The sequence below is a fragment of the Ciona intestinalis genome, chromosome 2 (assembly GCF_000224145.3).
Source record: "Ciona intestinalis chromosome 2, KH, whole genome shotgun sequence".
In the NCBI taxonomy this organism is placed as follows: Eukaryota; Metazoa; Chordata; class Ascidiacea; order Phlebobranchia; family Cionidae; genus Ciona; species Ciona intestinalis.
This window is the reverse complement of record NC_020167.2, coordinates 6133284-6161104: the sequence shown is the minus strand read 5'-3', so window position 1 is coordinate 6161104 and position 27821 is coordinate 6133284. Positions and strand designations below refer to the sequence as shown.

General features: G+C 33.8%; 3 protein-coding genes, 1 long non-coding RNA gene and 1 other non-coding gene across 7 annotated transcripts; 2 read left to right on the top strand and 3 right to left on the bottom strand.

Moving 5' to 3' along the window:
• The first annotated feature begins 355 nt into the window (after nucleotides 1-355).
• LOC494391 (eukaryotic translation initiation factor 2-alpha kinase 3) lies at nucleotides 356-11875 on the top strand. Of its 2 annotated transcripts, none has more exons than XR_003397399.1 (22): nucleotides 356-832; nucleotides 1224-1362; nucleotides 1738-1809; nucleotides 2229-2344; nucleotides 3079-3207; nucleotides 3554-3656; nucleotides 4181-4321; nucleotides 4634-4778; nucleotides 5027-5126; nucleotides 5478-5647; nucleotides 5862-5967; nucleotides 6184-6307; nucleotides 6967-7101; nucleotides 7311-7393; nucleotides 7736-7882; nucleotides 8184-8333; nucleotides 8677-9007; nucleotides 9143-9218; nucleotides 9505-9734; nucleotides 10020-10263; nucleotides 10592-10756; nucleotides 11019-11875. XR_003397399.1 is itself a non-coding variant. In XM_002128452.4 (22 exons), the coding sequence occupies exons 1-22, from the start codon at nucleotides 696-698 to the stop codon at nucleotides 11178-11180; spliced, it is 3201 nt and encodes a 1066-aa protein (XP_002128488.1). In that variant the 5' UTR covers nucleotides 358-695; the 3' UTR covers nucleotides 11181-11875. The 2 variants fall into 2 exon arrangements, 1 of the variants encoding a protein (XP_002128488.1); XM_002128452.4 differs by having other exon boundaries at nucleotides 358-832; nucleotides 10020-10259.
• Nucleotides 11453-12484, bottom strand: LOC113475754. The gene is made up of 3 exons (XR_003397523.1): nucleotides 12232-12484; nucleotides 11915-12048; nucleotides 11453-11560 (listed from the first exon to the last, which is right to left on the bottom strand). It is a non-coding gene; the product is annotated as an uncharacterized LOC113475754 (long non-coding RNA).
• mir4216 (microRNA 4216) lies at nucleotides 11670-11755 on the bottom strand. Its single transcript, NR_034612.1, has one exon. It is a non-coding gene; the product is annotated as a microRNA 4216 (primary transcript).
• Nucleotides 12485-13336: 852 nt separating the features above from the next.
• LOC100184784 (25-hydroxycholesterol 7-alpha-hydroxylase-like) lies at nucleotides 13337-17843 on the top strand. 2 transcript variants are annotated; one of them, XM_002128345.4, is made up of 10 exons: nucleotides 13337-13559; nucleotides 13616-13702; nucleotides 14055-14230; nucleotides 14603-14751; nucleotides 14964-15093; nucleotides 15329-15496; nucleotides 16015-16189; nucleotides 16497-16613; nucleotides 16949-17123; nucleotides 17536-17843. In XM_002128345.4, exons 1-10 carry the CDS (start codon nucleotides 13433-13435, stop codon nucleotides 17723-17725), a joined length of 1494 nt encoding a protein of 497 aa, XP_002128381.1. In that variant the 5' UTR covers nucleotides 13337-13432; the 3' UTR covers nucleotides 17726-17843. The 2 variants fall into 2 exon arrangements, with proteins under 2 accessions (XP_002128381.1, XP_026696125.1); XM_026840324.1 differs by lacking the exons at nucleotides 16949-17123; nucleotides 17536-17843 and adding an exon at nucleotides 16673-16846.
• A 711-nt stretch (nucleotides 17844-18554) lies between these two features.
• LOC100187177 (band 4.1-like protein 5) lies at nucleotides 18555-26724 on the bottom strand. The gene is made up of 11 exons (XM_026840383.1): nucleotides 26469-26724; nucleotides 25756-25857; nucleotides 25209-25336; nucleotides 24616-24713; nucleotides 24072-24192; nucleotides 23509-23596; nucleotides 21761-21919; nucleotides 21091-21245; nucleotides 20575-20693; nucleotides 20212-20320; nucleotides 18555-19945 (listed from the first exon to the last, which is right to left on the bottom strand). Exons 1-11 carry the CDS (start codon nucleotides 26652-26654, stop codon nucleotides 19846-19848), a joined length of 1365 nt encoding a protein of 454 aa, XP_026696184.1. The 5' UTR covers nucleotides 26655-26724; the 3' UTR covers nucleotides 18555-19845.
• Between the last annotated feature and the right edge of the window lie 1097 nt (nucleotides 26725-27821).

Below are 27821 nucleotides of genomic sequence, written 5' to 3'. Positions count from 1 at the left end.
TTACCACACATGCATAATTTACAGAGTAACTGAGTAAATATTTTTAACAAAATTTCTAAATTAGCAAATTCTAGACGAATTATCATGCTGTGTTCACAAAGGAAGTAATCGTTATTTTATTGTAACAACATGCAACAATACACTGCATGTATAAGGAAAGTTAAAAATCCAACCCAAAAAGAGTGCATGCAATAAAATTTTTTTGTGAACTTGGGAAATACGGGAAATACCCATCTCAATAATTCCCTTCCAGATTGGACACGTCACGCAAGTGGTTCGAGCGTCATGTGATATGACGTCACTTGTAAACAGTTAGAATTTTCCATAAGAAAAGAAGAACTACTTAGTGTTTTAGAGTACTTAGGCATGATGCAAGACTAAATATCAGGAAGAAATAAACGTGAATCATTGTAGCTTTATGTAATTCGCAAAATATATATAGTGTTCTAGTTTATAAGTGATCAATAATCATACTGCATATTTGGATTTGCATTTTTAAATCATGAAGAAAACCATTTTTGCAATCATTTTGCATTAAATTAAACATTTTACCGTTGCATATAACATATTATTACCTTTGTTCTTTTGTTCTTTTGTACTTCTTTTTTTTTATTAATAAATGGTAATAATCCAGGTCTTTCCACCCATTAATTTGCAGAGAATGTTCTTTGTAAGAAACACAACAATGTAAAGAAATGTTTGGTGGTGTTACTGGCATTGCTAAGTTTTTGACTTCTGTTGGTTTATTTTCTATTGTAACAGCTGGTTCACCAAACACAGAAAATCAATCAAAAGAAAAACCTAAAGCTGTCACCCTCTCAAGTTATTCTGAGTAGGTTTTGTGTATTAAAAAATAAAATGTTCTGTTATTAACTGGGTTATAACATTAAGTTGCAATTAAATATACATGCCAACTGTCTATATGTTTTAATGGGTTGTTCTAATTGTTATCATCCAAATAATAATCAGTAATCACACCTAAAGTTGCTTACACTCTGGCGTCGTGGCAAAGTGGTTAGCACACTTCCCTCCAACCTAGAGGTTACGGGTTCAAGGCTAGTCACTGCTACCCCAAGGGCACTGGGTGTATAAAACAGAACAGTCGTGTTATAACAATTGTCTACCACAATTAAAGAGACAAGTAACAGTTATTATTTGTGAAAAAAAAAACAATACATACAAACCAGTCTTTTCAACAAATTTTCTTTCTTGTCCCATTTTAGCCCATTGCTCATTGCAACTACACTCGATGGTAAAATCTCAGCATTGAACATTGCTGATGGTGGAAAATTGAAGTGGGTTGTGGATTTGGGTCATGGACCTTTGGTTTCATCATCTCTTGCAAAACTTGTTTATAAAGAAGTAAGAGAGTTTCTTTAATCCCAATTTTGTTATTGAAGACAAAGCAAACCAAGTTTTATAATAAACAATTTCACTTTTGTGAAAAATATTTACTATGTATTTCAACATGCCACAGCTGTTTGTAATCATGACTTTTCACAATTGTTCTGTTCCATTTTTATTTAAATTTGTTTTCATTTGCCACCATACAAAGTTAAGGTTGAAGTTTAGTATACATTCAAAGCTGACAGAGTTACCACCTCCTTACCAATAGGCAAAAATATAAATTCCTATTTATTTTGCTAACATTGAATTGTTTACAAAAAGTTGGTTTTTAAATATGGGGATACCAATCGCCACCCTTTCATAGTCTAACATTTGCATACATCACAACAGGATGGAAAATATGTGCGATTGATTCCTTCATTACACGGGGGATTATTTCGCTTTGATGGAGAATCTGTCGAGGTTAGAAACTAAATATCAATAAATGTAAAATTTTGGCTTTGTGGTGAGGATCTTATTATTTGAGATACCAGGTCTTGTTAATCAGTTTTATAATCATGACGTTTATGACCTTTTAAGTGTAAAGTTTTTATGTGCTGCATCAAAACAATGTAAGCTGTAAGGCTACTTACTTCTCAGTAATTAAAAGACAATGACTGTACAAACCTTTTAAACAAGTTTGTTTGCTGTCAATGGACAAATTCATTTTATTGGAGTTGGGTGAAATAATTTATATATGAAACTACTTGTGTGTTTTAAAAGATTTTTTTTCCTCCAAGTTAACTCATTTTGTAGAAGAACGTCCTCTAAATATCCACCAATGCTTTCCAAATTCACCAACAGCATTTATCATTAAAACTGAAGCAATTACCTTTATTCAGGCTGTCCCATTTGATGCTGATCAATTATTAAGCTCATCCTTTCGGTTGGCTGACGAGACAGTGCTTGTTGGTGGGAAAGAGACAAGCACGAGTGGCATTGATGCCTTTAGTGGAAGGTAAATATAAATGTAGAAAAGTTTTATGTTTTTTGAATCCATTTTTTGTGTTTTTTTTTATAACACTTATAACATATAATATTTTTTTAACAAAAGCTGGAGTGAAATTGGTAAATGCAATTACACTTACTAGTTGGGAACATAAATTCAATCATTAATGTGGGGGAGGTAGGGATATACATGTAAAAATTGTTTGTTGAGGTTTTTTGTTTTTTAATTTTAATTTTTAATTTTTAAAAAATATGGGGTGAAACTAATAAATGTAGTTACACTAAGGGTCAAACATTAAAAAATAAATTCAATGATTAATGTGGCGTGCGCATAACATAGCACTGTTGTATTATACGGGTAAATTAGGTGACAGTACGGGTAAAGCAGGTCACACTGTTTGCATTGTGTTTAGTTGTTCCTCTTTCTAAAGGTCTGGTAAAGGTCTTTATTTGACACTTATCTTCAAGTGCTTTTACCTCTAGTGTGTTCCTAATGACTGAGATTGTGTTGCTAATTCTTAACTTTATTATTATTGTATCCGAAACATCTGAAAACATGTAAAACATTAATATAATTTCTTAATAAAAAAAAACATTTGTCATTTAGTGCTGATGTGGGATTTAGGTTGTTTTTTTTTAACAGGAAAAATTAGGCTTGTGTAAGACTAATATGAAAACAGTGCCTGTGCAATACAGATATGTTTTAAATTTGGACATGTATTAGTTTAAATGTTATTTCAACAGAGTGTTATACACCTGCACTGCCAATGGATGCGACAAACAACAAAATGTCCACGATGCTTCAGATTTGTTGATAGTGAAACGACAACAACAAGTTGTTCGTTCAATCATCAACAGAAATGGACACGAAAAGTAAGGTTGTCAATAAAGTAAAAAAAAATATTATTAAATAAAATAGATAGTTTGTTTATCATTTGAACACTTTTGGCCTTTATATTTGGGAGTTTAAACCTAAAATTAAACTGTTCTTATAAGTAAATTGATGCAAACCGTGTTTCTTTATAAAAAGGTGGTTTTAGTATGGAAATCAAAAAGCTGCTAAAGTAATTTAATTTATTGAAAACTTTTAGATATTGTTTGTATGTTTGTATTTTTATACAAAACTTTGATTGTTTTATATACTTCTGTTTAACTTTGTTTTAATTAGTTACGACTTTAATTTAGTTCATTGCAAATGTAATTCTGTTAATTTAATTAGTTGGAACTTCAGTGTTGGTGAAATCAACCTGGATTTTTCTCAAGGAGCAAATCTACATCTGTTAGAGGAATCATCTGAACATTCAAATGAACAATCATACCAGGTAAGTTTTGTGTGTGGTGTTAGTGGGCAGAGGCTGTTTGGTTGTTTTTGCCTTTTAAGTATTGTTGTTACCTGTGTCACTATAAGACAAAGGTGTTAAGTTTTGTTCACTACAAGAAGATAAAATGCAATGAATATTTATTTGTATTTAAGTATTTGTTTGTTTTCGTGTGTTAAGATTATATTACTGTTAATGGAATACAACACACATAGTTGTAACCTGGGTGATCATACTGTCAATATACCAATCTGACTTAAAATCAATATTTATTTCTTTTCTGTTGTGAAGATCATATTAATGTTGATGGAATGAAGTATAGTTTTTAAAGGCTTATATATTATGATTTTTTCGTATTTAATTTAAGGGATTCGATCAAAAATGTTTCAAAACATATTATCCATGCTCTGTTCTCTGGGTCAAAGGTTCAACTATGGCCTACATCCCACGCCCTTTGCATGTTGGATACTGCCCTACAGTGCTTGGCTCATTTAGAATGGGCCAATAAATGTAGTATTTTGAAACAGAAACAGGACACCAAACAAACCCACACTGAGAGTGATGAATTCTCAATGACGGATGCTCATTGTATTAAAGTTGTCGTACCAGATGGAATGGTCTGTCTTGTGACGAGAAAAAATGAGCATGTAGTGAAATGGAAGCATAAAGTTAGTAGTTTACAATGTACAAGTGTGGCTACACATACAATATTGGGTGAATGTATATTGCTTTGCCACAAACTGTATGATTATGCCCTGTATATTCATACAATGGTTTTTGAATTGTGCATTTTTTTGATCATCATATTTTAAAAGACAAATAAAAGTTGTGGCATGATTGATTCTAGCAGCAGAATTGTCATTACACAATGGTTACTCCTGAGAAACAGTGGGTAACCTTGACAAACCCTAAATATAGATTTGGCAAACTTTAGATTTGATTAAACTTTAAGAATCACTGATTTAATATGTTAAATACAGCTTGGTTCTCCTGTAAGTGCAGCATGGTTATTAGTGGATGGAGAACTGAGAAAACTTGATTTATTTGATCCAAGTATGGTCCCTGCATTGGATGAAAGCACAGCGGTGGCAAAGAAGGCACCTCAGATTAACACAATTTATATGGGTGAGTGAGTGAGTGCTGACTGCTGTACATTTTTGTTTCCCGATACTTGTTTGTACGAATTACTGTTTCCCAAGGTGAAATATTCCTTAAATTTTTCCAGTGGTCTCTCAAAATAAGTCAATTTCAGTTAAATGTCTGAAGTGAGAACGACTGCTTGTAGAAGTAGCCTTTTAAAAATCCCATTTAGCTTTTTTGGTATAATGGATTTTGTAATTGGCATAAAGAAACAATAATGTTTATTCCTACAGGATCATATGACAACCATGTTTACATCCAAGCCTCACCTGCTGTACAGAAATCTATTGCTATCATCACTGCAAGTAATAGATACGGCAGTACAAATGCAAGGTAAGTAATAAGTAGATGGGTTAAACATGAAATAACCTTTAGTTGTGTTTTGATGGCCATGCATTATAGGGTTGTAAAAACTTGCAAAACTTATTACAAGTACCTCTTCCAGTGAACATATAACATAAAGTCCTGATTTTCTAGGGTCCTTTGGGAAAAATACAAATAAAAGTTAATGTATTGTTTCTGTTTTATACGGGCAAGGCAAGCTGTGGGCCTGGCCTTAGGCTAAACTTGGTCCGTTTACCCCAACTTCTAAGGGTTCTACTGCATGGAACTGATTATTTTTTTTGTTGTAGAAAAAAAAGATACCAAATGAACATGGCCTTACATATCATCCTTGCCTTTCAGACAAATGTCACCCAAGTTCGCCTACCGTCGTTGCCACGGTGATATGACACCAGTTGCCATAGAAACCAACAAGGATGACCCAACAACAGAGTTAGTGGTAAAAGGAAAACCTCCGCAAAAAGCAAACTGTGTTCATGGGTTGACGCTCTACAATGAGCAGTTTCCTAATGGTTAGTTGTGGTGTATGAAATATTCTCTAAAAAAGGATTAATACAATGGTTTTAACTGTATAACCATTCAGGAATCCAATATGCAAAACAACAAATTGGTTAGTTTATCAATAACAGTATTAAAATTACAACAATGAAAAGTTTGACTCTATAACCGTGGTCAACTATTAAGAAAACAAATTCGTTAAAACTAAACCCAACATTTTTTAACCAGATGGAGGATATTATTTACAAGATGACTCGAGTTATTTATCGAGAATACAAAGCTCGAAGAGGATGGGAAGGAATACTGTTGACTCATTAGAGAATGATTCATATGAGTAAGTTGCTTATAACTGTCTTTACATCTGCAGCTCTTGCCTGATTTCTGTTCTATGTGGACAAGTGTGTCTGTGTAGAGGACCTGGGATTTAAACCACATTTGGCCCAATGTTTAAACGTTTTTTTTCTCAGCAAATGAAATAAAAGCGTATTGTTATTTTGTAAAAAATGATTTCTTGTTTAAGCATTTTAAACTGTTTTTTTTTTTCTTTCAGCAAATACAACATAGATATCGTATATTCTTCATTCATGCACTGGTGGAAGGAACTTCTTATATTAACTGTGTCGGTTTCAATTTTTGTGCAATGTCTTATCAACAAGTGCATGCAAGCCTTCAAGGTAAGAAATATGACATTGGTCTAACACTAAAGAACTTACAGGTCTACAGAAGAAATTGTAATATTGTCTTTGGGTGGCTAGTTTAAAAAAGTTAAAAGCTAAACACAGTCATATGTGTTTTAAGAATTTACAACATTCAAATACGTGAAATACTGAAATGCCATATGTAAATATGCTTATCCATAAGTTGAGGACCACGCTGCATGTAAAAGTAATAATTTGTTGTTGCAATGTCAAAGGAAGCCACAACAATGTGTTTTATCGCGCTGGTATTATTCAATCCAATTAGAAAAGCAATACTCAAGATCATTTGATCAATGGAAAAGTGACCATGGAGCGTGATATAATCAATACACCTGAGATAGGGTGAAACAAGTTTAAATCAATCCCATAAAATATGAATACCAGGAACAGATTGATTCAAATAACTCAAAAAGACCAATATTAACATCAAAACTATAGACTTTCTGAGAGGATATTAAATACAAACTATTGTTATTTTTAGTCTTGAAAACATATACTAATTACAAAAACTTAAAATATTAAATCACACTTTGAATATTTATCCTAACAACACCAAACGTTTGTATGTAAATTTTGAGATAAAAATCATATCATATATCTTTGTATTAAACCTATCCTGTTCACAAAACCCACAGTCTCGATCTACAAATGAAACAACGACAAGTTTATATGAATCACCACCAGAACATCCCCCTCCTGTTTGTGAGGTGGAGAGAGAATACGAATCAAGATTCTTGACTGATTTTGAACCTTTGGAATGCCTTGGAAAGGTAAGGAGATTTTGTTATTTCATCCTTATCTGGGGTAAAGAATACTTTTATATTGGTGAGGTTCTACTATGAGGCATGCCAGAAGACTTGGGTCTTGGGATGTAGCTGTAAGCCAGAGTTGGCCAATTACTCAATATTTATCTTGTGTTTACTGCTTTGGTTCTTAATGGCATTAGTATTATATTTAAATTTTCAATACTTCGTTGCAGGGAGGATTTGGAATCGTATTCAAGGCAAGAAATAAAATGGATGATTGCACATATGCTGTGAAACGAATTCTTCTTCCTAACAAGTAATATTTAACATACCAGGCTTGATTTTGACTTGTAAAACAAGATTTCCTGAATTCACAGCAGTATTATCTGCCGAGTTATACACATTGTGGTCATATAAATTTTGCAAAGTGGAGACTTTGATATATTGTTTTTAATAATCATTCACCAATACCATCAACAATATTAAGTTTAACAAAATAATCACTGCAATTGATAGTATGTAGAAGCACACAGCCACACACTATCGACAAATGCAATTGGCAACTGTTGTATAAGGACTTATGGCGTGGCACAGTGTAGGGCCTGGGTATAGGTCAGTGTTGTTTGTTTACCCATGTAGCAACAATTACTTTCTGCAGTGTAAGTTCTCGGGATAAAGTCTTGCGAGAAGTGCGAGCGCTTGCAAAGTTGGACCATCCTGCCATAGTGAGATATTTCAACTCGTGGAATGAAGAACCTCCAGCAGGGTGGCAACAAAAGAGAGATGCTCACCTTAAAGATATGAGGTATGAAGTATATAAGGTGATATGTTGAATGATATCATCTATGTATATAAAGTGTATGAATTTCTGCGTGTTTCAGCAAGAACACTTGTTTTTTTTTTAAATGGTTTTTGATACACGGAGTTAAAACTCTATTTAGTATAATAGGTACTCAGTGTTTACAAGGAATGCATGGTCAAAAAGCTTAGTAGCAGTTTCTTGATATTAATGAAGTAAGTGGTGTGGTAGCTTGAATCAGATAGTGTATCCTGGCCTTTGTGGTTTAAAACAAAATAATGGTTATAAAGGTTAATAATATTTCTAGTGCTTGGAGCAGCACTGCGTTTCCCAACACAAGTGAAAAACCAATCAGCAAGAGGAATAAACATTCTACTTCAAGTGGGACTGGTCAACAAAGCACAGAATTATCATCAAGTAACCACATACAACATGATGATGATGACGTCATATTTGGGTATGTTGGAATCTCTATGGGTGATGTTTTTATCATGTGAATGATTAAAATGTTTGGAAAAGTAATTTGTACCAAAAAGATTTTTAATTGTTTAAGTGAAACAACAAAACCATATAGCTTGGCAGTTTTAATGTGTTTTATGCTTGTGTCAAACTTTGAATCGTAAGGCAGGGCTCTTTGAATTGCAGTGTGGCATAAAACATTCACAAGTTGCATAGTAGGTTATAAGCTTAAAAATTGTTAATGCTAAACCACATTAGCTTAAACCCTAAATAGTTTGAGAACTGTTTACGAAGTTGTGTTTGTGTTTTTGCTTCCCAGAATAAATAAAACTTCTTCACAGGTGTGGTACAACTCAAGGATTTGTTGTTGATAAGACAACAGAGAAGACAAGTGACAGTGGATTGTTTGATGATCAACATAACGATAGTTGGGGTAACAAGGATGAAACATGGGGTGATGAACCCGTTGAAATGAGATCCAACATAGGGGGAAAGTTTTTCCAAAGTGACAGCTCCCTCCCCTCAGTCTCTGGAAGTATCGTACGAAATCGGAACAATAATAGTTCACCCAGAGCTTCTGTTCCATTTGGAAGATACATGATGCAAGATTCGCTGAGTGTTGTGTTTGATGATCAAGTTTCAAATGCAGAGAATTTCAGAACGAATAATAAGGTAACGAATAAATTTCTCCATGCATGGCGGGGAAGTGACAGTTATTACATTCCATTTGAATAATGTATGTATGTAGCAATTATGCAAACTCAATATGCTTAAACAAAAGGAATAATCGATAAAACACAATTGCAGGTCAATGATAATAAACCACCAAGCTATGAAAGTTTGTTTTCCAACGCTGCTGTAAGAAGACGCCCATCAGCAAAAGGTACTGTGTGGTATATCATTTAATTTGGCAAAAATAATAGACCAAATTTTTTCACAAATGTTGTTTTCTTTTTAAAATTTTTGATTAAGGTTTTATCTGGCATGCACAAAGTGCTTGTTCTAGGTATTTTATTATGCAATTGGCAATTTTGCACTGTTTTTTTTAGTTTTTAAATTTAATCTATACCCCTTCTTACTTATCAAAGCATTGAGATCTTTCTTCTTACAAAAAAGTGGAACTTTTAAACTTTGATGTAAACTTCGTGATTTGTATTTTGTTACTGCAGCAACAGACACCAGCACTTCCGAATTAAAGGCAGTGGTTTGTATGCAAGATGCGAGCACAGGACACCAGGGAAGACTTGGTCAGCATAATGATGAAGACACCCACCCACAAGACAACACAATATATCTTTACATTCAAATGCAACTTTGTAAGAAAGAAAGCTTGAGAGAATGGCTTGCTGCTAATGTGGAGAAAAGGGATTTCCACTACTGCTTGAATATCTTTCAACAGGTATGAATGAATCTCTTTTATTTATCTTCGCATAGTGGGTCAACTCATAATTTTATGCAAACAAACCTTGTCCACTTATAAGTTAAAAAGTACTGATGTCAGAAACTGTATGGGTGATTTTTTTGTTTTATTAGTCCATTAGTGACCACAGTGTTAGAGATATCAAGTGTCTGAGGATACACAAGCACACAATAATCACAGTAACACCATCAAGCTCTATGTGTTCCATATGCAGTTTCAAAAACATTTCAAAACTAAAATAAATTATACCTTGTTGGTCTTCAGGTTGTCAGTGCAGTTGCCTATGTACACGACTCTGGGTTGATTCACCGTGATCTAAAACCATCCAATGTTCTCTTCTCACTTGATGGGACAATAAAAGTTGGTGACTTTGGGTTGGTAACACACGCTGGAGAGGGAGATCCGTTTTTTAACGTGGGAGAACTACCAGAGGCGATACTTGGTAAAGCAGATGACAAACATACACAAAGAGTTGGCACGAGAATGTACATGGCTCCTGAGCAAGTAGGTATCAATTTTGTTGCAATGAAAATCTTGTTGTTAGATCATCAATGGTTACATTTTTTCATACAAGACAGCTATTGATATCTTCAAAAGTAAAACAACCGGTTTATGATCTAAAATCTTTCTTGTAAACTTTAGAATACGAATGTAGAAATGATATTAATAATTAATTATATAGGCCGCCAATGGCCCTGATTTAACCCATTCAGAACAGGGGTAATATTCCAACTGGCTTATCACAGGTAGTATTCATACCATTTGTAACGGAACAGATAAGTTCCACTGAAATCAATGTATCTTTGTTCCATTTATATTAAACATATTTATTCCAGATGTCCAGCAGCACATACAGTGAAAAGATCGATATATTTGCACTTGGTTTGATATTTTTTGAGCTCATTCACTCGTTTGGAACACAAATGGAAAGAATTCTTCATCTTTCTGATGCAAGAAAACTCAAGTTTCCCATTCAATTTTTAAACAACTACCCGAAAGAGGTAAGTGTCTTTTGTTAACAGTTGTGGGTTACTTCTTATGACATCTTGATACAGCACGTTATGACAACAAACAAGCTGTTTTTTCATTACAAGACAAACAATAACAGATTAATTCCCAACTAGCTACCGTGAAACTTTTCGTTTTGAATATTTTTTGAGGCAAATAAAGTTTAGTCTTTGGCAGGTCTTATCATATTACGTCACAGTGAAATACATATGCCATGGCTGCATCATTCTTAAACATCCATAATTTACGTTTCAGTCCAAGCTGACTCATCAAATGCTGAGTCACAAAGCAAGTGACCGACCTTCAGCCAACGAAGTGAATGAACATGAAGTATTCACAGAAGTTTTGGACTTACAACAATCAAGGTCCCGGCATCGAACGACGTCATCCAGAAGTTCTGACTCCACTTCAAGCTAACAATGTTTCACACTATCTTGTTTCTGAATTTAGTTGTTTTTGCACCAAAATAATTGTATAAATGCTCACTTGACACTTTTGCTTACACTGGTAATTAAACTTTTTTGCTGAAAGTTTTTTGTTTAATATTAACTTTTGTTTACCTGATGTGAACATTGTTTTTCTACTTTTTGTTATGTGTTTGCTTTTGTTCAGTTTAATGTTAATACTATTTCAAAATCACTGGCATTTCATTCTGTTAGGCTTGCAATTGATTTTATCATTGCTCTAAATTGAATTTTGCAATTTACAGGTATTTTACTGTAATGCACTGATGAGTGATGAATGTCCTTTTTTCCATTCCAAAACGTAGAATTGTGAAAAAGACCAATAGCTTAAGACTGCCGAAAAGCAAAAAACAAAATGTTTTTTTACTTGTTAAATGTTGACTTGTTATTGATAAATTTTTATAAACAACCCTACCAGGCAAGGTCACAACAAAATCTAATTAAGCTCTTCTACCAAATTTATTTTTTGTACCAACATATTATTTGATAAGAAGTATATCAGCACTAATAAATTTTGAGGAAGAGCTTCGTTAGATTTATAATATGCCTCGTAGTATCAGTTTATATTTTGAACATCAACATACAATGCATATCCTACTCGAATAATAAAGTGTGTTGAGGTGCTTTTTAATATAATCAAGTTCATGGGATTTGTGTGTTTACATGCAAGTTATGAGGTAGTACAACCTTGGTTTCATTCCATACTCCGTCTTTCTTCATGCTACATCTACTGCAGACAATTTTCGATCCAACATCAGAAGCTTCCAAAATTTCAGGCTTGAACAATGTGATAAAATCAACCAATTTGAAATGAGCTTGGACTGTATAAATAGATTAAAGTAAAATTATCAGTTTCTATCTCGGAATCATAATTTATTAACTTACATTTTTCTCTTCGATTACATTTACAGTATAAGATTAAACGAAAATTTATTCATTAATATTTTTTAATACACAAATATATCGTTTGCCCACTATCATATTTAACATATACTAGCACTTACTTAAAAGTTCTTCTGTCTTCTGCTTCAGTGTGTCCATTTCTTTTTCTACATCTTCAAACTTTTGGCGCTTTTCCTCCCAACAGACCGCCGATGCCATTTATTCCTTTTAAAGATTATAAAAGTCCACACACACAATACTGACCACGTTACAAATTTGTACAATGGACAAAATGGCGGGAAATAAAAATTACAGCGATTTGTTTTTTTTTGTTTATTTTCCGGGGTCAATGTGTAACCATTTTTCGCAAAAGTTGACTAAATGTAAAATATTTTGTAATTCCATAAATTTGCATATACAGTACTATTAATTGTGTATAGGAGTAAGCAGCTAATCTGTAATAGACAGTAAATACAAATTTACTGACTGCTAGGGCTAGCAGCGACTTGGCAGCGACGAGCTTCTCAGAGCCCGTCTGTTCGGAAATATGTTTTACACAGAACCAAAGAGGTCTCGAGGTCTCTTTGACAGAACAGTGTCTAGTTCGTCAAACGGGTAGACTGGTGAGTGGGTGTATAGTTTCCTTCGTTTCAGGAAAGTTTGAACGCTGATTCGCTTTAGCTCATCAAACAGTTGCGCCGTGTGTAATAGTTACGCAGCACTGTTGTTTCAATAATCAATCTTTATGCATTTCAATTAGGATAAACTATACACCTGTGCTGAAAAAAGTCAATTTTGGCAATGTATATATATACACGGTATAAGTAAGATTGGCTATTGCCCATTTAAAGAGATTAGAAACGATGCAAACAGTAAACGTTTAGGCATGCCAAACAGACACGGTAGTTCTCTTTTTAATATCAAAGTAAAGTATATATGTTTAAAACTTAAAGCGAAAAAGGCAAAGGCTACATTTACTTTGCAGCTCATAAACCTAAATTAAATGCACATTTACCGGTATGTTGTGCGTGTGTACTAGCGTAGCTAATAAGTGCGTGGCAAAGCGGCATTTTTCTCAGAAAGTGCTTGCTACTTGAACATGTTTAAACGCGGTATGCTGTTATCATACTGCCTAGACTAGTTAGTTATGTACCAAGGTTACGCGAGTCCGTGCGAGTGAAAAAAGGCGATTTTTTGCGGCTTGTAAACATTGAATAAAACGCTATATACACTTTGTATCGTGCTCAGAATCTTTTTTCTGATTAGGTACCGATACGCGATACCCGTTTTAAGTGTCTCTGTGGTTAACCCATCAGCGGTCTGATGATTCTAGAAGCTCTAACCACAGTATTAGCCGCGCTAGTGTCTTCTTATCTAATTTGGTTAGTTGCAAAACGTAAGCAAAAAGATGGCGAACCGCCTATAGTCCCGTTTTGGATACCGTGGCTAGGTAAGTAGCAGTTTCACCATTTTTAAAAAGAAATTAAATATTTTTTTGCTTCCAAGGTTCTGGACTTCAATACCAAAAGGACCCAATTACGTTTTTAAGGAAACAGGAAAAGAAATATGGACCAATATTCACTGTTTTTATGGGTATGTCATAACTATTTAAAAAATAATACCATTGTGTTTTATAATAAGCAAAATTAGATAATGGTCACTTTATTGTATTATAAGCACTTCTCACTTTATTGTATTATAAATACCTCCAAGTAATGTATTTATGTATGATGTTTTTTTAAGACTGTGGTGATGGGACCCAATACAATAGATACTTAAATGGGGTTACTTGGGTTCTTTTAAGATACTAAAATACATGGGGTAACTATAAGATTTACTGTAATGGGCCAACTCTGGCCTCTCATGTCTCACACTGTAGGACCTCACCCACATATGATAGAAAACTACAGAATTAACCAGGCGAATGAAACCTTTTCCTTTTCAGGTGGATCCTACTTTACATTTGTCACTGACCCATTTACCCATCCAATTATAGCAAAAGAAAGCAAAGTCTTAAACTTCCGGATCTGTACAATCCCCACAATTAAGAAAGTATTTGATTTTACAAGAAGAGGTGTGGATGTCCCAACTATGGGTGGTCTCATGGTTAAGTATATGCAGGTGATTTTACAGTTAGTTAATTATTCAAACAGAAGTTGCTTTTCACTACATTTTCCTATTTAACTCTTATAAGCGGGATTGAGGTATATGAAGTAGAACGCTCAGGTTATACAGACTTTTGGTCCCCAGCCCAGCGGGGAAAATTAGATCTTGTATGCAGCACAAAAGTAGTTTAAAAATTTATATACTTGTGTCAGATTATTAACTATAGTGAAATATTAATAAATATATTACACAAATGTTAACCATTTGATTAACGTTACATTTGTAAAAAAAACTTATATATATATACATTAATTTTTTTACAAATGTATGTTGTCAATTTTTTATAAAGTGATTAATACTGATTAGACAATTAATCTTTGTTTAAAGGGTCACTGGCTTGAAACCTTAGTCAGTAAAATGATGGGAAACCTTCAGAAGGTTTTGCTTCATGGAAGCTACAACAACACTGAATGGGCAACAACTGGGCTGCTTCATCTCGTTGAAACTGTCATGTGCACTGCCGGTTTCAAATCATTGTATGTATAGTTAAATTACTATAAAATTTGGGTGCGAGTAGGCTTTTAAAAATTGAGTTACAAACTTAGGTAGATAAACCTAATTTAGTAAATGAAGCTGTGATCTGCAACCAAAGAACACCCATGTTATAAAACACAAATTTTGGAAAAATAGATAGATAATTCAACTATTTTACACTCTACCAGGATCTTTAATGTTCCTGTATTCTCAGATTTGGGGAATACCCAGCATCCAGTGGTGTAGACAACAACAAGTTACATCACAAGATTGTTGAAGATTTTGTTAAATTTGACAAAGCTTTCCCATTGTTGGTGCAAGGTCGACCAATTTCATCATTAAAGGTTTGGGTTTTCCTTAAAATTTTCACAATCCCTAAATTAAAAGTTGACAAAAATACAAAATAGTAAAGATAAGGTCTAAGACTTAAAGTCAAACAAATAAGTGAGGTCAAAAGATACTGTATCTGCCACTATAATCAATGAGGTTCTCTATGTTTAAATTATAGGTTTACTGAATTTTTTTTCATGCCAACAGCAAAAACTAAAAAAACATGACACCTATGTATTATGTTCACAGGGTGTTAAAGAAAGTCGTGCAAATATGTGGAAATTTTTTACCATGGATGAAATCCATAAGCGAGAGATGGTTTATGAGATGGTGGAACAATATGCCAAGAAATTGGAAGAAGATCAGGAACTTGAACAACTGAAGAAGGAACTTTATTGCGTTAACTGGGCAGCCATGGTAAGTAAAGGGGTTTGTATATAGATGTTGTGTGGTTCCTAAACTTTTATAAAATTTTTGCCACGTGGACACTTAGAAATTATTTAAATATGGATGCGGCGCAACAAAATTAAAGAATGCTACAGCGAAAATGCAAAATCCACACCAAGAAGAAAACCAAACCATGATGCTGTCATTAAAAATAGGTCTCAGCGCATTGCAGATGAAACAGTGGTGTTTAATAAATGATGCTAAAAAAATGACCCAACTTGTAATAAAAATGACCCAACTTGATGACCCAACTGTAATAAAAATGACCCAAAAGCTACCCATTTGTAAAGGTGATTTATATAACCAGCGTGTCAAATTAAACACCTAACATTCTGATGCCACGACTACATTGTTCATAGCATTTCATTTCAAGGTCAATTACGATAATCACACCATGGTTCCACAAACTCACATGTCCTTCAAATAACGATCTTTAAACCATAAACAAACAATACTGAGTGTTTGATCATAATCTGTGTTTGCTTCAGTCAAATACACTGCTGTCTGCATTTTGGGCTCTGTACTATATCCTCAAGCACCCAGAAGCCATGGAAGCAGCTAATGTTGAAATACAAAGAATGTTGAAAGAAACTTCACAGTGTGTGGATGGAAAAAGTGAAATTAACTTCACACGGGATGACATGGCGAAAATGACAGTTTTAGGTGAATAATAGACATGATTGTAGCAATAGACGCTACTGTTTACCATTTTTAAACAATGTAAGCTCGCTGCCTGTAACATTGTGGAGGTATGTATCCCTTGAAAAGACATTTACGGCAATTACTCTTATCTATTAGTCAATAATGGGTTGTTAAATTTGTCGTCTAAAATCACCCACAAAGTTTCACCTGTGTGGCAATTTGTAAGCGGACATGAGGTGTATAAAAAAACACCTGTGTTATCAAAACTGTCATTGCCCGTCAGGAAAAATAAAAGTCCTTACAGTCACACAACTTAAAACTTCCACAGACAGCATTATAAACGAAACTCTTCGATTGGATATTTCATCATCATTGTTACGACAAGCTTTGCAAGATTACAATCTTAAAGTTGTGAGTGCAGATCGCTCATACAAGATAAGGAAAGGTGAATAAACCAATCAATTCTATTATAAATGAGCAATCTTATGCCGTGCTACACCTTAGATTTCGCCTCATTACCCACAATACATTGGTGAAAAATGAAAATACTATATGGCAAGACAAAAGCCCCATGAAGAATGTGCTAAGTTGACCTACACTATCGAAATCCTATACTTTGATTTGAAAAAAAAAAAATAATAATAGCATGCAATTTTCATTAAAATATGCTGAAAATGATGTACCTGTCTGTACACACAACGGGTACCGTAGCCTAAAAACAGCTTCTTCACTGAATAGAAACACAATTTAAAAGTTACACCCTTTATATTTAAAACTTAGGTGACAAACTAATGACATTGTTCCAACTTACCCATTATGACCCTGAGATCTATGAACAACCGGATCAATTTAAATTTGACCGATTTCTAAATTCTGACGGGTCGCCAAAAACTGATTTCTATAAAAAAGGAAAAGTTGTTAAATTTTTCCTTCAACCGTTTGGTAGTGGAGTAAGGTAAGATGTAATATATTTTGTTCCATTCTATATGGGTAAGGTTAAGTTGCAGTGGTTCCCAAACTAGGATGCATCATGCACCAAGTGTAAGTATATGAAGGCCTTCCGAGGATGAACGATAGGTATAGATAGTAGATACCACAATTTATTACATTCAATATACCAAAAACTGTATACTACTGTGGGGTAAGATGCTGCCACCTAAAATGCTATATTTTCTGATTGTGTTTTTAACAATTGACAATGCTATTTTAGAGTCGCTTGGCTACGATTTTATAATTTCGTAAAAATTCTTTGTTTACCACCAAATGGAACAAGAACAGAGAATAAAAATATCGCATCTTAACAACACTATACATAAAAAAGTTAAAAATTAATTACCTTTTAATATCCAATACATTTCTATCCATAGTAAATGTCCAGGAAGATATTGGGCGGTCACCGAACTTAAACAGCTTGTCATTCTCCTGCTTTTATATTTTGACTTCAAACTTATAAATCCAGAGCAAGAAATCAAAATGGATCAAATTCGGGTCGCGTTTGGATCTTTACCCCCAAATATTGACCCACAAGTTCAATTCAAACGCCGCGTGATTGTTTAATCATTGAAACTTTATTTCTTCTTTACTATTTAATCAGTTCTGTATATCTTCAAACTTTTGCAAAATAAATCTGTGAGCTGCATTATTTTTAGCCTTTAAAATACAGCAATTCTACAGCGCAATAAACACGGCTGTGTGTATATACGCTACATGTGCGTACCCGGCAATGATCTAAGCAAATTGGGCGATCTCATTTGTGTTGGTAACTAACGACCTATTCACGCAGCGGGCAACAAATTATAACACCAGTGTCACACTGCGTAACATAAGGGGTAGCTTGCAAGTTACTTACAATGCTGCAAATCGTACTACTAACTAACGGCCAATGGGTCGGAGAATTTTACGTTAGGTGTTTTGCCCAAGTTCATACTCGCCCAGACCGAGCATTGAACCCAATGTATTCTGTTTACGATGTGAGCGCTCTAACCATTATGTTACTGCGCCAATATTTTTAACCCGATGTCGTTTGCATTGATTGCACACTTGTGGTTTTCCACGCGTTAGTATTTTTTAATAATTGAACACTTTGACCTTGATCGTGGTTGTTGCGTGAAGTTCAACGAGCAGTTTCTTAATACAAACTTCAATTTCTTACTACATAAGTCGTTGGATTGAACGGTTATATTCGTTGCTGTTTGTTGGTTACGAATTATGCTCTATATTCAAATGAGGGGCATTCGACGGCGAGGCACTTCATGGGACATGGGATTAGGTAACTTGTAAGTCAGTACGTGGTGTATGAAACAGACCACCCATGTTTTAACTTATAACTACTGTGGTTACCCCGCCCTGCAAGGATAAACAAGCTACCTTCATTCAAAGACCAACATCATGTACGTTATATATTTTTAATAAAACGGAATCGTATCAACGAACAGAAAGAAGCGACGCCGCATAAACTTAAGCCATGAACGAAACTCCATTAAAGCAAAGGCAGAGCAACTGCATTTCAACAACGCTTGTTCAAAATATCACCACAAAGGATAAAGATTAAAAATAAACGTGTGAAACTGAAAGGATTAAAACGGTGTTTAGTGAGATGTGGAATTCATAGCAACGTTATATGAGTTAGTTGAACACAATAACACCTGTATACCAGTGCAGGCATGCCTTGTGAGAAACACTGTGGCAAAGTGAGAATTAAATGCATTGCGTTTAAATGTGATTGTCGGTTACGTGCAAAGAAACCCACAGCCAGCGAAGACCAGGGTTGAAATCAGCGGGATTAAAGAGGTATGGACCCCACTTTTTGTGAAAATTCAGCATAACAAAGCGCCATTGCGATGCACAACTGTTTTTCACAAGTCGCATAAAAAAATATTTTAAATTATGGTTGGACCACTTTTTAAATTCCTAGATACACCCCTGGTGATGAAGTAGTAGCGTTAAATGCTGTCCTTCCAAGTGACACATAATTCATCAACATTTGTCACGGCCCATTTAACGCAAGTCAGGTGACAATTTCAATAGACCGAAACCAAGTGACCGTGACAGTTTAGCCTTAGGGCAGAAAACAATTAAAACCAAGTTACAACATTAGCCAGCTGTACCAAAAAACTAAGGATTTGAAACTAACTAAAATTCATTACAGAAAAAGCAATCTGGCATTAACTAAAAAAACACAATATTGTAAAACTCATACAACATGGGCGGGAATAAACACACACAAGGGTAAACCAACCAAAAGGAATTATATATACAGCAAATATGGCAGAAATGTACAAATAATATGAACCGTTTTAAGTGCTGGGCCACCAATACAAAGTTATCCAAGGTATAAAAATACGCACCGTTAAAATTCATAGGCTTGCATGGTACAGCAGTTGAGTGTAATCAGCAGCCAATATAAAGCTGCATATTTAGTTACAAGCACCAAAAAAGGGGACCTGATATATACAAATATAGCCATAACAATGAAATGAAGTTCACAATGAAATAGGCTTGCAAAAGGACCTTAAAAAAACACAATTGTGGAAAATCCAATTAAAGGAGATAATTAATTCATGATGTGTTAAAGAATATATTGAATTTTATATGAAGCCCTAGCACTTCGACTTGCTACACTATAAAAGTAGTGCGGGCACCACTGGCAGGTTTATGGCTGGCAACACTGTAAGCACTTAAACCTGAATTCCATACGCTTGCCTGGCACTTGCACGTGAGTAGTGGCTTGACTGTGCAGAGTTGGAATTGTTTTGTGGCTTAGGTTGAGGTGGAGACCTGGGTCAAATAAAAATATTTAAAGTTTTGTACTTTTAATAAAAAATTTTAACTATTCAAAGAAAAATAAAACATTTTTAATTAAAAATAAAAATATTTTGTGTGCCATTAATACCCACATAATATCCCATATAAATGTGATTTTAACTTTAACAATTAACCTTGCTCCATCAAAAAAACAAATTTTAATTATTCATTCATTCAAATAAAACAAGTTCCATTCATTATTTAAAGTAGAAGTTATATTTATTCATTCATGTACATACCTATTAGTTGGCTTCTTCTGGTTACGCATTGGTGGAGCAGCTGGTCCATGTTGAGGAACAAATCGACTGAATGGTTGATCTTCTGTGGGCACCGGTCGCTGCTGGGCCGCTGTAAATTATTCAATGAAATTCAATTATTTATAATTTAATAGGGAGTTGAGGTTAAATTGAAAAGTGCAGTATGTATGTATAGTGTATGGTTCTTGTGGTGTGGCTTAATGGTTAAGCGTAACCGAAGGATGCCAGGTTCGATATTAATTACAGCGTATGTGTTTTGGAGCAAGATACTTCGTAGACATAGCTTCAAACCAGTGGTCACTAACGGGTTGTGTCAACCCCCATCTTACATAGAGATTCACTTACGTCGTTTAAAGCTCGGCCTCCTTGAATATCTTTTACTTGGTCTTCGTTCAAAGTTGACGGACTTCCGAGGTCCTCGGTTCCTTGTGATTTCAAATTCGGTGCGAACGCTCGGACGAAATCTAAAGTAAATGCAGAAAACTGAATGTGGGAAAATCTTGACGAAAAATACATTGGGAAACCCAATGCATTGTTGCAATTCAACAAACTTTAGGCACATGCTAACCAAAAATTAAAATTTGTGGTTAATCCTTATAGGATATCCCATACATTGTTGCTCTGTTTAGTTTTTAGAAACCTTAGCAGTCAAAAATAATATTTAAACTAAGTGAGTTGCAAACCCCTAGTGGAAACAAAAGGTAAAACCTGTAGGGTTTAGGTATTTAACAAGTAGCAAAAATGCCAACTTCCCACCTTAAATTCACACTTCAGAATCTATGTTTTGAATTATAAAATTTGTAATAGCATTATCTGATAATTTATTCATTTAATTCGATGCACTATGCATGAACTACCCACCTGGAACCAAGTCTAATCATTTGTTGTCGTTGTCCTTGCTGTACATTGGATTTAAGTCTAAAGAAAGCATGATGTTCGACCGCGCACTTCCAAAGATGTTTACAAGCCTTCGGATGGTCAAGACGAAACACAAACGTGTGTTCTTGTTCAACACCCTGTAGGAGTGCAATGTTAAACAGTAAATTTTTAAATTTTAAGTAATTTTAGTAAAAAGATTATGTATATATATAACAAAAATAAATACAACATTTTTGTCAAGTAAAATTAAAAACACTACATTTTTTTTACTACACTGCTTTTTGAGGTAATGAACCAACTAAGAGTTAAACTTTTTTTTGTTTAAAAATACAGTAAGAATCTGCTGCTACAAAAACGTGATATAAATATAATAAGGGGAAATATTTCTCTCTTTTATTTTATAGTAGGGTGGGGAAAGACGGGACACCTTAAGCACATAATAGCTAGATATTCTGTTCGTGTATTAAACAATCAACAATGGATTGGTTTTATAATTCATTGAATGTATTGCAAACTACCAAATGGAACAAGATCACAAGAAAATAGAATAAAAGTGTGTCCATCTTCCTTCACCCTACTATACAATTAGTTGGACTTGGTTTTTGTCTGTTACATTTTCGTCGCAGGAGATCCAAACAACAATAAACCTTACCCTTTCATCATCCTCAGTGACAACAAGCAACAATCTCTTTCCCTTGAAATCCAATTTCTTTATCTTGGGCCAGAAGAAGAGACCAATCTTTTGCTCGCCCTCGAACACAAGGACCCCGGTAGGGGTGAGACCGAGACTATATTCGTTTCCATCTTTACCCTGGAGTAATACCATGTTAATAATAATATTAGGTGAGGTGAAATTGGTAAAAATAGGTACAACTTATTTGAACACAATTAAGAGCGGTTTATGGGAGTCGTAAGGATACAATTTAATAATTCTTTGAATGGTTTGTTAACTACCAAATGGAACAAGATCACAAGAAAATAGAATAAGAGTGTCCATCTTTCTTCACCCTACTATATATTTCATAAGTCTATCACAGGCCACAGTTTTGCTGTACAAAAAATTATACTGATGCTTAAACGTTTGAGAGTTGTAGTACTAGTGTATTTTATCTATACATTTCTGTATTTTTAACAAAAAGAAAACTTGGGGGTTACTGTCAAAAATATGGATATAAATTTAAAGAGCAAAACAGCATTATATCAATCTTGGATATGTGGGCAAATAATACCATCATGTAAATTTTATTGGAAACTGGAATATTTAAGCATATTATGGCATCCTTCTTAAAAAGAATTAACCCTAAAGGTTTACACACCAGCCCTAAATCTCCATTGTTATACACAACAAAACACAATAGGTATGTGTACAGACTACACAAGTCATTACAAATACCAGAAATGTCACCCAGTAACCATGAACCAAAGTGTGCGTTCATGCATGATAAAAGTTGTGAAACTTAAGAACTAGGTAACAGGTAAAATGGCCAAAACACCTAGGTCGGGCTCAAAAAACATGGATTTTCTAGTTTTCTGGTCAGTTTTAATACAAACATGACACTGGCAGCCAATATGTAAGATCTGATTCTCATTTTGAACATATCTGTTTGAAAACCATCCTCAGTGATGTAGGAAGTTAAAATAAATGCTAGAATAAAAACCACCAACAAAACATGCTAAAAAAGAAAGTAATGTAAATGTAAGTAACATGGGTAAAAGGGGGCAAGGATAAACTTAAACACTGTGTAAAACCCAAGGGAGTAGAAGTTCTGCCATTATTGAATAAACTACACCATTAATACAAATGTACAGTGGGTAGACTTTCTCAACTAAAGGTAGGTTTGTTTTATGACTTCAATGACATTAATGTACATGCTGTGTAAATACCTAAACATCCTGTCTCACATTTAACATGTATATCCACTCCACTGTCTGGTTAAATTTCAAATAAGTGTCTATGAAGCAATGAAATATTTAAATTATGCAACAAGTATTGCCGATACTTCATAACAATGTTCATTCATTATTCACACCCACTATCAAAACACAGCCGCAGTTTAAAGCTGTTCGATCAAATCTATAAACTGAACAGTTTTAACAATAAAATATAAACATGCAAAAACCATTGCTGCCCAAATAGTTTCTATTAAGTGTAAACAGGTAAACCAACACGCGAAATAAAATAATAAAAATATGTTGCTATTTACTGACACAATGTTTAATAATTTTAATTTATTAATAGCTTTAAAAAATCATGATTTCAATTTAAAGCTGTAATACACTTTTTAATAACCACCTAGTCATTCCAACATAATGGACAATGGTCATACCATTATAACAATAAAAGGCAATAATCATATATATATAGAGAGAGATTAAATACATGTTTACTGTCATAGGTACCTTAACATTATGCATGTCAACTCCATACATTTCTCTCCACTTTGCAATATTGAGATAATTCAATTCAGAATCTGCAGGTGTTTGTCCTCTGTCGTAAAAAGCTCGTTAAGCGATTGTAAACCGTAAGTATTGAGACAGAGTGCTGTGTGGGCTATTTTGAAATACCCCACATATTACTCATATTTTAACTAGAATTGCCATCTACACATTGACAAAATTTCACTGAATCTCTTTTTTGTGCTCTCTTAAAGTATGAATGTTTAGTTTAAATACTTAATTGTATTTTAATGAGATTAACACAATCATGTGACTACATGTGGGGAATTTACATCAGATACAATGGTTAACATTACATTAGTACCAAGTGCTACTATATTTATACCAAACAAAAATCAAGTCATAACATTAAAATTGTAGAGTCATACAATCCATGCTCATAGAAATATATTCTTAAGTGTTAGTGTTCGCTTTATCATTATTATTAAATCAAACATTGATAAAATTGTGCAAAACAACATAAAAACAGGTATTTTTGTGTTTGAAATCCACCCGAGTGAACCTACTTGCATTTCTTGTAAGCCTCGATGACAGCAAGTTCAAATTGTTCGGTTTGATCCGGTACAAACCGGAATTCCGATATAAAATATGGATTGTGGACGTCAGGGTCATAATCTCCAAGCTCAGCTGAATAAAACATGTCAATCAAATTCATGGGATTATCAAGCTTACAATGAATGGGATTTTTACGAGGATTGAATTGTAAAAGGAACTGCTTTATAAGCTGCTGTTGTACTTCATAGAAGTGATATTTATTAATTTGCAACAAAAACTAGGGTGACAATTTTACCAACACCTGCTTTATTCACTTTTAAAGGCAAAACAGAGAAACAATTTTAACTACCTTTTTGATGTTTTTTTGGTTTTTCACTTCATAAAATATTCTAAGTAAAAATATTTTACTTTTAAATCTATTTGATGTATTAAATTTTATGATTCAGCACAAAACAGTCTGTGTAACACACTTATTATTACAGCTCAATTGTAAAAGTGGGTGGAGAAGTAGTTGTAAAACACTTGGAATGTAATTAGATAAGCTTGGGTGCTTACATTGTAATGCATATGCTGCTAGTTGTACTGAAACATCAAAAGGACACGGCAGCTTTCCACGCAGAATATCTTGTTTTAGTTGCAAGAAGAACTGGTATCTAAACAACATGTTTTTTTCAAAGAAATATGGGAATAAGAAACAATAAGCTAAACATACATACATGTAATTTGATGTACAAAAAAGAGTATATAATTACTTTGCTTTGAAAAAGTTCTTTATTATTATTAGTACACCAACAGTACCATGCAATTACAATGAAAACAAAAACGATATATCCAATTAAATTGTATGCATGTAATATAGTAGGGTTGGGAAAGACGGACCTAAGCACGTAATATCCAAGAATCCTGATCATGTTTTAAACAATTAACAACGGTCTCTTTTGAGTCGTGAGGATACATAATTCTATGAATGTTCTTTGTTTACTACCAAATGGGACAAGAAAATAGAATGAAAAGGTGTACTGACTTCTCTCACCCAGTTATAATAGAATAATATACAGTGTATAACTACAATAACCTGGTGTAATCCTAATACCAGAAAATCTAATACTAAACTAACCAACGAAAACAAATAAAATGCGACATCATACCTTGTTAGCTCTTCTTGTAAAAGATTTGGTTCTGAAGAATAAAATTTAACTCGAAAATGGAAAGTATAAGGAGGACCAATCTTCACTTGTTTGACAATCTTCTTGGTTTTATCCAACCAATGTGGGACCTGAAGTTTATAACTTCTTGTTTAGATAATGTTTCTGGAAAACAACTTCAGAGGCATACTGATAGACAATACGGATAGTAATACAACTGATATGAACTAAATAATTAAATGCATGTATTGACTACTGATATAACTGGATATTCGTTTTAAAAAATAAAACCTACATTGAATAATGTGTAATATTCTTAATAATAACGTTTTTTTGTAGCCTAAAGTCTCTTGGCCAAGGACATTACACCTCTATAATAATAACAATAACATGTGGAGCCTCGGACTTATGTTTTGACAGGCTGTATCCTCTGGGCTACATGCTATATCTTCATCTTCTTTTCTATGTGGTAGAGCTCCCACAACATGACACGCTGGGGACCTTGGATTTAGGCAAAAAAAAAATTACCAAGTAAAAAAAGTAAACACACCTGGTTAGCATCCATAAACTGAAGACCAAAATAATCGGTTTCCACCAAATCTAGATGATAGGAAATCACTTGTTGGTATAATACTTCACCAAGAGCCTTTTTCTAAAATAAATTACCATTAAAATACATTAATAACAAATATTGTGCTACTTCTGCCACCAAGCACAATGTAAATAATGTTTCAACGACTCATCTATTATGAAAAAACGTAGTGTATTTTCCGTCAAAAATGTATTTTGGACGAAACGTTGGAAATACAATACGTTTTTTCATACTAGACGAGCCTTGAAGGATTATTTATAACAAAGCTATCTTCATAAAATATACATATTATACATCTTGGTTTTAAAATATTTTTCTCAATTTATAAACAGTCTGTTAGATTTGAATTGAGCATGTAAGAATAATCAGCAGAGAAATACAGGAAGTTATCAAAGTGTATTGAGGAAGTATTACAACATTATAAAAAAGTTACAATTTTTGAAGACTACAACAAAAACTGCTAAAGTAAAATAAACAGTATATACCTATAGCCTAAATACATTATCCTGAACAGTCATTATAACATGGCACTCAATACACCTCAAGCCCCCTTACAAGTTTCTTCATATGTAATTAAAACACTTTCAGGAACTTTATAAACATGGCATAACAAGCTCAACTCAACTGAAACCCCATCAATTCATTTAAAAATAAATCCAACAAAAACTCACTGGGACATCCACAGAAACATCTGTCCCATCCAACAACACAACTCTCGCTGTTATCACTGATTTCCCACGTTTTCCATCAGGTGCTGGAATATGAATCCCAGACTCTGCCACCCCCCGTCCCGTAGGGGCTTGTTTCGGTCGCCTACGTCCCCTCCTGCTAAACGTTCGGCGCAAAAGTCGAAGCATATTGTCCCTTCAACCGAAGCCCAATAATTGAGACAAACTTAAGCACAACTAAGAGTTTAACCACCTGGGGAATAGAATTTTTAAGAATAATGAAAACTTAAGTAAAACTATAGTAACAGCATAGAACTAAAAGTTTTACCGTCTCTAGATTTGAAAATAAATAAATGTTAATATTTAAAAAACTGTGTAGATTAAGATAATTAATCTGAGCTTCGCTACATAGTATGCTATCTAAGAAATAGTTTTACAAGTTTTACAAAGCAGTATAGACGATTGAAACATTAAATGAATATTAAAAAGTTAAAAGCACTAAACATAATACGGTCCAGATAGGGACCAAGCCCTAGGAATGCGCTTACTATGTAAAAAAACACTAGCCTATACATTGAAGGTTTTCACAAAGATTTAAACAATTTCGTCAAGTTTTTAAAAGTATAACCAGCTTTAAAAGAACGAAAACTGAAAGCATACATCATAGTGTTAAACTTTTAACTAACTGAGAATTTTTCCCACACAGGTACAGTGCATGTTAAGCGCTATTTAACCTAAAAACAGTTTTAATTCTTTAATTAAAACCATTGTAATCACACTAATCTGTCGCATACACAAAAGAATCTGTTCTATTTCGCTTATACTGAAAAGCTTTATTCGCAACATTTAGGCGTTGTCAAAAACACGCATTTTGTAGTCGCTTTACGGATTATAACATATGTAACAATTAAAAATTGCAGTCATTCATATAAGTTACATCAAACTGCAAAACTATGTCAAAAACATTGTTAATTAATCTTCTTCTCAGCAATAACACGAATTATAATAAATTCAAAGAAAAACCTGTTCTTCTTTTTTTTCGACGGCGATTCTATTTTTCTTGGAAGTCTATTCGGCTAGAAAAATATCATTGCTTTCGAAAATTGGCCGCGTCGGCTTTTATGCCAAAAAGATTGAAAATTTTCAAGTTTACGAAACTTTTTCAAATGTTTTTTCCAATAAAACAAAAATATTAGATGTTTTTTATGAGTTTCCTAAAGTGAAACATGGCTTATAGGTTGGCGAGAACAAGGTTAAATAATAAAAGACAAACCCAGAGTCGTATAAACTATGGTTCTGGACAAACTATGTGCGTGGAATACTGTATTATATCCGTTTAAAAAGCAACAAAGGCGA

Bases quoted from the DNA above. Each gene is read 5' to 3' on its own strand.
- LOC494391 (XM_002128452.4), top strand. From the start codon at position 696: ATGTTTGGTGGTGTTACTGGCATTGCTAAGTTTTTGACTTCTGTTGGT. The intron at 2,345-3,078 runs GTAAATATAAAT...TTATTTCAACAG, and splicing joins ATTGATGCCTTTAGTGGAAG to AGTGTTATACACCTGCACTG. The intron at 5,127-5,477 runs GTAAGTAATAAG...CTTGCCTTTCAG, and splicing joins TACGGCAGTACAAATGCAAG to ACAAATGTCACCCAAGTTCG.
- LOC100187177 (XM_026840383.1), bottom strand. From the start codon at position 26,654: ATGCTTCGACTTTTGCGCCGAACGTTTAGCAGGAGGGGACGTAGGCGA. The intron at 25,337-25,755 runs GTGTGTTTACTT...TATAAACTTCAG, and splicing joins AGTTTATGGATGCTAACCAG to GTCCCACATTGGTTGGATAA. The intron at 20,321-20,574 runs GTAAGTGAATCT...AATAATTTACAG, and splicing joins GAGGCCGAGCTTTAAACGAC to CGGCCCAGCAGCGACCGGTG.
- LOC100184784 (XM_002128345.4), top strand. From the start codon at position 13,433: ATGATTCTAGAAGCTCTAACCACAGTATTAGCCGCGCTAGTGTCTTCT. The intron at 13,560-13,615 runs GTAAGTAGCAGT...TTTGCTTCCAAG, and splicing joins GTTTTGGATACCGTGGCTAG to GTTCTGGACTTCAATACCAA. The intron at 14,231-14,602 runs GTGATTTTACAG...CTTTGTTTAAAG, and splicing joins TCATGGTTAAGTATATGCAG to GGTCACTGGCTTGAAACCTT.